Source organism: Sinocyclocheilus grahami, unplaced genomic scaffold (genome assembly GCF_001515645.1).
Source record: "Sinocyclocheilus grahami isolate Dianchi unplaced genomic scaffold, SAMN03320097.WGS_v1.1 scaffold86.1, whole genome shotgun sequence".
Taxonomy (NCBI): Eukaryota; Metazoa; Chordata; class Actinopteri; order Cypriniformes; family Cyprinidae; genus Sinocyclocheilus; species Sinocyclocheilus grahami.
In genome coordinates this window covers 903,968-914,908 of record NW_015505265.1, presented here as the reverse complement: position 1 = coordinate 914,908, position 10,941 = coordinate 903,968, and the positions used below count along the sequence as shown (strand labels likewise).

Here is a 10,941-nt window from a genome sequence, read left to right as displayed (position 1 = left end):
TTTTCGTGACAGAAGCTTCCACAGTGCAACAGAATGACAGTGACGGAACAAAAAACACAGATAATAATTTTTTTTTTTTTAAATAGAACGAGTAAATAAGGAATAAAAATATACAAATCAACAATTGTATGTACAGCCCCCCAAAAAACCCAACAACTTCATAAAACTCATACACACAATGCATAATTACAGTTTAGCATCTATTTAACAACGTCTTGACAAACTCCACTTTTGCAGGGGAAAATAAAGTGTGCTTAAATTTGTTTTTTTTTTTAGAAATATCATCAGTAATAACATCAGTGATGGATGATATGTGAAAATCAAGTCCTAAAATTTGCTCTGTGATTCCAGCAAGCTGTTGCACAAATCCCATAGTGTTCCTCAGCCATAGGGTCACACTTTATTATTTTGTTTGCACAAAGCCAGCATCCATTTGCACGATGTAGTATTCTTTACAGTTTATCTAGAGCTAGTGTTTGGTGTAAGAAAAAGAGCAGACTAATTCAATTTATTTCTCTTTTTATATTTGACTTCTGGAAATCCATTTCATTTTTTCCACTCTGTGTATTCTCGCAGCGCGTTCTGTTTGTCCTAACCGGCCACTGTAGTTGATGCGTCAGTGGCGTTTAATATGGCGGCCACCTTGACGAGAGGTTTGTCAGGTATGAAGTATGCATATTTGCATATTTTATGGTCCGAATACATAGCTAAATATGTGTACGAGATTTTATAGACTCTTAAAAGTTGTTGTGCGTAGGAATACGCAATCAAAGTTTCCTATGTCCGCTCCAGTGTGTAAAGTGCACTGGAATCGGTTCTCCTCGATGCAATATAACAATTTATTACGGTTTATTCGACCTTTTATTTGTCATTGTGGTAGAATGTGAAAAATTAGAATGTAATGATGATCAAATCTATCATTAGACAACACAAAACGTCCATACACTATACTGTGTTTTATCAGTATGTATTGTATTCATGTAGCTGTACTCTGTAAACTAGAGCTCTTTCTCCTGTGTTGGTCAGGTTTGCTGAGACCCCTGTCGGTTTTAGGCAGAGACTGTCTCTCTCCTGCTGTCAGACTGCCACAGACGGCTGGTTTCTCAGCTGTAGTGCAGAGACATGTCTCCAGACCACTGCCTGCTGTTCACACCGCTGCTCCTCTCCAACAGACCGGCCTGCTGAAGCGGTAAGACCTGCTCTAGCCACACATTTGCCAGTCTGTCTGTTTAAATGTATATTATTCTGTTTGTGTCTTTACACAGAGGTGGCCAGAATTATTAGAAGTACGCTAGTACGTTCAGCTAAATATGGTTTTAAGTCAGTTATTTCTCTTTTGCTGCATTGTGAAATATCAGTTTACATTTCCAAACATTCATTTAGCCATTAATTGTAATAATCCAGTGAGATTTTTGTCTGACAACAGCCAGTGCTCCACACAGAGATCTGATCTCTTCATCATCAGTCTGTCTGGAATTACATGAAGAAACAGAACAAACTGAGACAGACTCAATCCAGAAGAAATGTGGTAACGTCTCCAAGATGCTTCAACCTGCAAAGCTCCCTGAAAAACTAAAGCACAAGTGCACCGAGGGCAAAAGCTGCTTTAAACACAAAGGATGGTCACATCAAATGTTGATTTAATTTAGTTAATAGAAGTTAATTGATAAAGAAAATCTATTTATGACATTATTTTTGACAACATCCTAATTTTACAGCATTTTTACACAAGTGCCTAAAACTTTTAACAGTACTGTAGCTTTGCAGGGAGGTCTCTAGAAGCATCTTGGAGACGTTACCACAGTTCTTCTGGATTGAGTCTGTCTCAGTTTGTTCTGTTTCTTCATGTTATTCCAGACAGACTGATGATGAAGAGATCAGATCTCTGTGTGGAGCACTGGCTGTTGTCAGACAAAAATCTCACTGGATTATTACAATTAATGGCTAAAAGAAACTGATATTTCCTACTGACACACTACAGCAAAAGATAGAAATAACTGACTTAAAACCATTTTTAGCTGGTGAAAATACTAGTGTTGTAATCATTTTGGCCACAACTGTACAACCTTTAAAGGAGTAGTTCACCCAAAAATTCCTCATTTACGCACCCTCAAGTTGTTCCAAACCTGTATGAGTTTCTTTCTTCTGTGGAACTCAAAAGAAGATATTTTGAATATTGTAAACCAAACAGTTGAATGACTACCCATTGACTGCCACAGTATGGAAGAAAATACTATGGAAGTCAGCCAACTGTCAAAATATCTTTTTTTATGCTCAACAGAAGAAAGAAACTCCTACAGGTTTGAAATAACTTGAGGGTGAGTAAATGAGGAATTTTCTTTTTTGGGTGAATTATCCCTTTACACCAAGGATGATGATAACTATAAAGTTTTAATAATCATTCTAATTCCATCAGAATAGGGAAGTCCACGTCACAACTATAACAATAACAGAAACAGTATTGTGGAAATCACTTTTTAAAGGCCCTTTCACACCAAAAACGATGGCCATAAAGATTACTCTATTAGTCTCTACACCGATACAATATTTTGGTGTGTTTGCTCTAAAATGGGCAACAGTTGATTCTGTTTTTACGTTAAGAAATATTTTAGTTGGCTGAGCAGAAATAACCTAACTGGCAATGTTGTGTTCAAAGTGTTGGAATTGTATAGCTTATAATAGCTATTTTTAACGTGAAAACTTCCGGTTTCAGCCACTTCCAGCTATTTCAGCTGTAATAAAAGCAGTCTGTTGTGCTGCTTAATGTTGCAGTTATATTACAGAAGGTCTCTTTGTAGAGCAGTTAAGGCTGCTCTGTGCCTGCTCAAAATTCAGTGTAAAGATGCAATGCAGAATAAAAGTCAGACTAGATTAGGCCTGCTCTGACCTACATCAGCCCCTAGTAACAAAGTATATAGCTGTATGTGTGTAAATGCATTTATTCCACCTCTGAGCAGCATTAGACAGTCCGTGTAAAGACATCTAAATGCCACTTCAGAAATGCTTCTGTGCCACCTTTGCAATGTAAATTTAGCAATATTATTTTAATTTATTGTGGTAATTGGACACACAGGCTTGTAGTGCAGAGAGGTTCATTATTTGTTACTGCATTGATGTTAAAAATAACTTACTTCAGTGTTAAAAAATAAGGTGGATAAAAGCAGTATCACACAAGCTTAAATCTTTACACCAAATACTACATGCTCTAAGACAGCGATGGCCATCTTAGGTCCTGGAGAGCCATAGTCCTGCAGAGTTTTGCTCCAGCCTTGATAAAAACTCACCTGCCTGTAGCTTTCTAGTAACTCTTTGACCTTGATTTGCTTGTTCAGGTGTGTTTGATTATAGGTTTGGAGGAGGGAACTCTGCAGGACTGTGGCTCTCCAGGACCGAAGTTGGGCACCCTGCTCTAAAAGCCTTGTCTGCTTTGTTGGCAGACACCGTATTGCATGTTATGACTGAAGATTTGTGTATTTTCTAATGGTGACCTTTGCTGTTCTGCAGAGTAACGCCCCTCATCCCTTCATTGATGCTCCAGCCGGTCAGGAACTTAACATACTACAGTCTGAGGAAAGGCAAGAGGAAGTCTGTGAAGTCGGTTGTTCAACGGTTTCTCAGGTTGCACTGTGGCCTGTGGGTGAGGAGAAAGGTAATTCCCTGCTTCCATATTATTCAGAAATATCATACAATCTGGTATTTAAATCCAGCCTACACACCTGAACTGAAACTTGGTCTTCATGTGTTCAATAATACTGTTGTTTTTTTTTAGGCAGGATATAAGAAAAAGCTGTGGAAGAAGTCAGCAGCCCGCAAGAAGCGCCTCAGAGAACATGTATTCTGTAATAAAACTCAATGTAAACTGCTGGACAAAATGACAACATCCTATTGGAAAAGAAGAAACTGGTACCTCAACGACCCGTACCAGAAATACCAGGATAGAGTGAATCTGAAGGTGTAAAACCCTCCTAACCTTATTCTGTTCACGAGACATAACGTGTGTATAAATTAAAAAAATATGGTGAGGAATGTGTAAATGCACCCAAATAAATTCCTTATTATTTCAAAGTCCACCCATTGTTGGAGACACGGTTTTGCGTAAATATGGCAGGAATATTTGGTTCTCTTAGGAATATAAGCTTTCTGCATTTTAATGAAGTGGTTCGCAACTGTGGTGTTTAGATTGATATAAGAAATTAATTCAAATACAATTATTATTGATGAAACAAAAAATTCATAACAATGAATTAACTGATTATATAAAAGTTCATTTTTTGTGGTTCTGTTGTCTTTATGAGTCCCAACTTTTAGCTAAAACTAATTAATTTTAGTACAACAACAAAAAATATATATAATATAGATTATACAATTAATTGTTTTATTTGTAACTATTATTTAGACTAGATCATGGACGGAAATAAAGGTTAATATTGTATTTTGGAGATTAAATAACTCACAAGACTTTCACATTTCATGTTTCACATTCACCTTTTAATTTCGGAATGCCAATACATTGTTTTTAAACCGAGATCGTTTCACCCTTTAACATCAACTTCTGTCTTTATCACTCAGGATTTATTCAGTAAAGGACTTTGAACAATGAGATACAGTATATTCTGGCCTGCCAGACATGACAGCTGTGGAATATAGAAATACTTGTTTTATGGAGATGCTGCAAGCCGTTATGTTTTAAGAGGATAGTGAAAAGACGTTTAGACTCCTAATCTGAACAACCTGGCACACACAACTCAAAAATACATGACAGTTCAGTTTCAAATGGTTTTAACAGAGAGCTAGGACTTTACTAGTCTTTAAAGGCGCAGCCTCTACTCAAGTCCCTGATTTTAAAAACACATCTTCATCTGACATGATTACGCATGCATATGTAATGTCTCACTTTCATGTTCAAAAATTGACAATCCAGATGGTAATCCACGAGATTCATAATTTACACCATTTTGTTGATATTAAAATGGGTTAAGTTCATAAATAGCTGAATGACAGAACACCTAAATCCACAACTTAACTGCTTTTTACATAGTATGAAATTTCAAAGGTTGTGCCTTTAATGACCTGAATATTCGAAGAAGCAAGTCAGATGTTTTTATATGCTGTAGAAGGCCAAAGATGGTTCCATACACAGAGAAAATGCTGCATTTTAATAGCACTGTAAATACTAGAAACACAAAGCCAACGAAAAGAAACCCAACCAGATTATCACTATTCCAATGACTGTTTTAGTTTACATTGTTGATAATATAATCACAAGTCTAAATGAAATTGTGATAAAAGGACAAAAACAGTTCCTGAGCCAGATATTTTGTCAGTGAAGTCTGATATAACCGTTCTAACAGCTACAAGATCTCAAATACATAAAATCTGTAATTTGACAAAGCGTGTTTATGAGATTAGGATTGTCATCATTTTCACAGTATAAAACACATTGTGAAAAGCTTTCTAAATATAGAATGTTCTAAGATTCAGCTACAGTATGTGTTTTGATAGTTACTGCTACACAGGAATGATACAACAGCAAACTGAGTTTCTCAGTGATACATGCTAGTGTAATTGCAGTGTTTTCAGACACTTGTTTCTCCTCATATGACTAATTGTGTGACTGCTACAAAAGTAAAACCACTACACTGACTAAAGGACCCGCTTTGTGTTGTACCAAATCCACTAATGCCTGCTCATCTCTGATAAGGTACTTTAATACTGAACACGTTCAGAAAGCGGAGGCCAAAAATGTGAGACACATTCAAACTGTCAATGTGAATACATGCAACATCAAGCAACTGAAGACGTTTAAGAAGCCAGCTAGGAAATAACAGAAAACCGTCCGTTTAGATTACTTCAAAATACATGTTGATCAATCAGTGCGGAGTTTTGAAATGATAAAAATACTGTACATGCCTAATAATTAATTAAGTAAAGTAAGAATGTCCATAAACAAATATCAACCTATTACACCTCTTTGTGTCTAGGAACGTTTATAGTGCATTTCTAACAAGATGGTTATTGATGAACTTTATATATATTTGAAGTTTATAGCTGAACTATTGAAAGTTTCTAAGAAGTGTAAAATCCATTGCACTTTGTCCATCTATTTTAAATCGCGTCAGGTATTGTGGTTAATACCTTTTTTGGTTCAACTACAAGCTTTTATTAAAAACTCCTTCTGTACAGATGATCCTTTGCATTTGTTGATACGTAAATTATGAAATAAATGCAGTCAAACACACCTACCACATCAGTGCAGTACTTTTTCACTAAGAACTTCTGTTCTAAGAAAGGCTGATTCGGAAACACCTTGTTACTCAGTAGTTGTTAAGGGGGCTTTGGGGGACCCAAAATGAGTGTAGTCCCCCTAAAAATAAAGTAAGTATTATGACTGTGTGCAGTGATTATGGTTGGGTGACCAGAGGGACATGCATGCGTTTGTTTCTCCCAAAATCATACCAAGAAATCAAACAGTCTATACTCAAGCATACCATAAATATATACAAAACAAGTTTAATAACCCCCAAAGAGTCTCAGAGCAGCAGTATGTACACGAACGTGTTACCTAAATGAATCCCCTCCCCCTTGAGTGTCAAAGATCAGAAGCGAAAGGTTGCGCATCGCTTTGGTTACCTCATTACAGAACAAGGCTGCTTTTGAATATTTCAACATTTTGGCTGCATTCCTTTTTTTTTTCTCCCTGCCTTCTCTTGTTGCATCTCCTCATGTTGCAGGTAAGACAGCTAAAGCGCTCTCGGAGCATATACACAGTCACATGGCTTCAGTGTCTGAAGAGAGGGCGTTCTTTGATCTGGATCGGGTGACGGGTCTTTGGGTTCTAGGAGGAGGCTGAAAGAGAAAGAAGAGGTATCAAATCAGAGAGCGATGCACACTTCATGTTTACTGTTCACAAATAAACATGATCACATGATCAGGTCAATATGAGCAAGGGCGTGTATATTTCTGTGATGTGTCAGTCTAAGGAAAGACAAACATGATTTGAGAATGAATGACTTAACATGCTCTGTGTACAAAGGCCTGTTTTTAGTCAGTTAGGTTGGTTGTATTTGTGGAATGGTCAAGGGTTAAACTGGTCCACTAGCTTTGGTTCATGTAAGAATAAAATGATGTACACACAAAAAAAAACAAAGCAAAAAAGAATAAAGCAAAGCAAAACAAAATTAAATTAAATCAATCTATGGAAGTCTATTTTTCACATAGTGTCTACATCGGAGACAAGCGATGCGACAAAATCAAAGTAAACCCATTATAATCAATGATACTCTCCACATTGGATGAGACACAGACAGTAAATGAATGCCCCGTTTTATTTCTGATGTACTCTACACACTTGCGCTACTATCGACTACAGGACAAAATGCATTTGGAACTTTTGCTTTGACGCGTTTAGTGTAGACAGCCTCAAGCTGTTGTGATGCAACAACAGTCCAGGCCAGTGTAGACATGGTATCCGAGTAAAAAATAAGGTAATTGTGAAGTTTATTTATAGATTATTAAAATCAAAATAAAGTGATTGTGAGATATAATGCCAAAATTGAGTAATTATGAGATAAAGAGAAATTAAATTGCAATTGTGAAACAAAGTCGCAATTACAAGTAATAAAGTCAAAATTACAATAAAGATGTTACAATTGAGAAACCAAGTTGCAATTATAAGAAATAAAGTCAAAATTGGGGGATATAGTCACAATTACAAGAATTAAAGTTGAAATTACAAGAAAGATGTTGTAATTATATAACAAAGTCGCAATTACAAGAAATAAGGTCAAAATTGTGGGATATAGTCACAATTACAAGAATTAAAGTTGAAATCACAAGAAAGATGCAATTATATTACGAAGTCACAATTACAAGAAATAAAGTACAAATTGTGGGATATAATCAAAATTACAAGAATTAAAGTCGAAATATCCAAGATTGTGAAACAAATTCACAGTTGTGAGATATAAAACTGCAATTACAAAATATATTCACAATTACAAGTAAAGTATTTGCAGAATATAGAGTCATTGTAAGTCATTGTAAGAAATTATATGAAAAACGTCACCATTGTGAAAAATAAACATGCTATAACGAGACATTCAATCACAAATACAAGACATAGTCTAAATTTTCAGATATAAAATCATAATTACAAGAAAGAAAGTTAGAACTGTCCTGTAAGTGCTCCTACACACACAAATGTTTTAGTACAGTGTGTGTTTTTAGACGCTACTCTTGTCCTTCCACACATCTGTAAAAGGCAGCAGCATGATCTTAACTACAGGAATGTTGAAATGAATTAAAGTATGACATTATGGCATTTTTGCAGTCATTGTTACAGGACATTCACTCTTAAGAGTCGCAACAGGGCTGAACTTTCTCCATTTATAGACAATTACAGTGAAGTGATGAACATCATGGCCTTGAGAGATGCCTGTTTAGCTCTTCCAGCATTATGCAAGTCAACAAATCTTAATCTTAGGTGCACTGAGTTTTTGTTTTGTTCAGGACATGGTTCACATCAGACAAATCTTGTAAGCAGCAAACTCAGTTCTTTACAGGGCAGGGCTACTCTGACCAACATCTACAAATGAAATCCCATCCCATTTAACTCCTGGTCAGCTGACAGCTTCTGGAGAAGTCACAGTACCACCACCACAACAAAATATGGTCCACTGCAAGGGGGTGGTCAAGTCAAGTCACTATTTCTACAGCACTTTAATACAATTTGTGACAAAGCATCTTTACAGAGATAAATAGGAAAACAGCAGAATCAAGACAGGGCAGCACCATGATTTTAATCGTGCTTCTCTCTATTTATTATGCATAATCATATGCAATATGAAGGATACAGTTTATTATTTTTCCTGAAACAAGCTTTTATTTCAAATCGATAAATCTTCTACCCAGTGGTTTACTTACGACCTGGCAACCATATATACATGCACTAGATATTCTGCTAAAATAATAGTATAATGCAGTCTGTTTTCTTTCACGCTGTCATTTGGACTGTTTGCTGTTACTAAATCTGCAAGCAAACCACGCAAGTTGAGATTCTCTTGATTTGTACTTGTGTGAAAGTGCAATAATTCTGATGAAATGAACAGTTTTAAACAGTAAGAAATTATAAAAAAAATAAAGGTTTATGAATCAAACATTACTCTAACACTCTTAAAAACCTAAAGGGGGTTTTCACAGTGATGCTATAACATTTCAGTTCCTCTCAGTGAACGGTTCTTTTTTATTTTTTTCTTAGAGTGACATTTTAGTAATCCAAATAACCTTTTCCACTATAAAGAACCTATTACCAGCAGAAAGGATCAATAATAAGAGACAATAACAAAAAGTTATTCAATAACAAAAATTTGTCAGCTAAGTAGCTAGCATTTTCAAACCTGACCTTTTGAGAGAATAAGTCTTATATTTATCTTATAAACACATACAATTGTGTAACAATGTCTCTCATCCATCAGAGTCTTGAATCATCTTTCCCTGCCATTTTAGACAGCCACGTTTCTCCTATGACTCATCGTAACCGAATGCTAGTCGTGACCAGAGGTGAGAATGTCAGACTCACTTCGAGACTCACTCAGCTGACTTTTGCCGATAAACAGCAGCACTGTTAGTGATTTAAGCAGGTTAGTCACAACAAGCTAACAGTTAGCTCACTGCAGCCAGGCAAGTCAACAGCTAACCATCAGAAAACAGGGGTACCTCAGGAGCACGCCTCTTAAATCTGAATTGGACTGAAGCAGATGAGGCAAATTCCTCCTTCTCCTCAGGCTCCTCTGAGGCTATGGGTTGGGATGCGGATTTATCCTGGAAGGACTCAGGAGGGGAAAGCAGTGGAGTCGTGGGCTCAGGCTGAGGCAGAGTGGGCTGGGATGGGGTCGAGGTAGGTGTGGGTGTCAGCGGACCAGGAGGCTCAATGGGGGAATATTGCTCCAAGTTCAACATCTCATATTCGGTCATGTCAAAATCATGGCCTGTACCATTACAACAGCACATCAAAACAAATTGTGACTCCAACTGCACTTATACTCTCTACTCTGAATATATTTTAATAATGAGCCAAGTGTTTTTATGTCTTATCCATTATAGATGCCATTATGGAATACTCAAAAATCATGTAAAGCTGAACGACAGTAAATGTTTAGTTACTATAGTTAGTTTTGACACTGTGTGAAGGACAATGCTGCTAAAAATGATTGGTGCAGGGGAAAACAACTTGAGAATCTGATACATTTTGTCATTCCTAAAGTGTGTTTTCACATGTGTAACTGGAATAGGAAAGGCCTGTTTAACCCTAGCTAATAACTTCTTGTACTAGGGGAAAACATAAAAGAGGCCCATTCACACAGAGAATGATAATTCAAACTATAATGATGACTATATTAGCGTCCAAACCAGCGGATGATAATGTTCTGTTATATATACACTGAAGTTATATTGTCCTCCACTTATTAATGCTCAAGCTCTGTACAGTCAGATGGATTTTGATAGGCTGTCAATGTATTTAGCATTCATCAGCTGAATCAAAAATTGCTCTAAAAAGTCATTCCCTCATCATTGTTCCTTTGTAACCTTATTGTACTGGGCCGTTCACACAGAATGCATTTTTGGGTTTAAAAATGCGAGACGCAGTGCATTGGAATGGAAAAGAAATGTAAGTCTAGTGACATTTTTTTTTACAGTTAAACTTTTTGAGGGGCACACTGGAAAAGACACAAGTGGAATGATTAAACATATTGTTCTAGTGCATTTTTACGTAGAAAAACAATGGAAAAGCAGTTATCTTTCCTGGTGTGAACAGGCCTCACGTCTTGTTATTTGGTTGTTATGTATTGATAAATGGCTGGCAGACACATACAATATGGTGGAATGGATTTGAAAAGTTCAAACTCATATGACTTTCCTTTATCTGACGAACAAAAAAAAGAA

General features: G+C 36.4%; 2 protein-coding genes across 3 annotated transcripts in view; one reads left to right on the top strand and one right to left on the bottom strand.

Annotated features, from left to right (window-relative positions):
* Window positions 1-561: 561 nt before the first annotated feature.
* Window positions 562-4,095, top strand: LOC107586898 (39S ribosomal protein L35, mitochondrial-like). 2 transcript variants are annotated; one of them, XM_016274448.1, is made up of 4 exons: window positions 562-662; window positions 1,027-1,189; window positions 3,505-3,649; window positions 3,770-4,089. In XM_016274448.1, the coding sequence occupies exons 1-4, from the start codon at window positions 632-634 to the stop codon at window positions 3,956-3,958; spliced, it is 528 nt and encodes a 175-aa protein (XP_016129934.1). In that variant the 5' UTR covers window positions 562-631; the 3' UTR covers window positions 3,959-4,089. The 2 variants fall into 2 exon arrangements, with proteins under 2 accessions (XP_016129934.1, XP_016129935.1); XM_016274449.1 differs by lacking the exon at window positions 562-662 and adding an exon at window positions 667-717 and having other exon boundaries at window positions 3,770-4,095.
* Window positions 4,096-4,478: 383 nt separating this feature from the next.
* LOC107586825 (receptor expression-enhancing protein 1-like) overlaps window positions 4,479-10,941 on the bottom strand; it is a 13,098-nt gene continuing 6,635 nt past the window's right edge. The window contains exons 7-8 of the mRNA XM_016274364.1: window positions 9,715-9,986; window positions 4,479-6,846 (exon numbers count right to left, since the gene is read on the bottom strand). Coding sequence (XP_016129850.1) covers window positions 6,769-6,846; window positions 9,715-9,986 — 350 coding nt within the window. The 3' untranslated portion in view covers window positions 4,479-6,768. The remainder of the gene's footprint in view (window positions 6,847-9,714; window positions 9,987-10,941) is intronic.

Bases quoted from the DNA above. Each gene is read 5' to 3' on its own strand.
- LOC107586898 (XM_016274448.1), top strand. From the start codon at position 632: ATGGCGGCCACCTTGACGAGAGGTTTGTCAG. The intron at 1,190-3,504 runs GTAAGACCTGCT...GCTGTTCTGCAG, and splicing joins CAGACCGGCCTGCTGAAGCG to AGTAACGCCCCTCATCCCTT. The intron at 3,650-3,769 runs GTAATTCCCTGC...GTTTTTTTTTAG, and splicing joins GCCTGTGGGTGAGGAGAAAG to GCAGGATATAAGAAAAAGCT.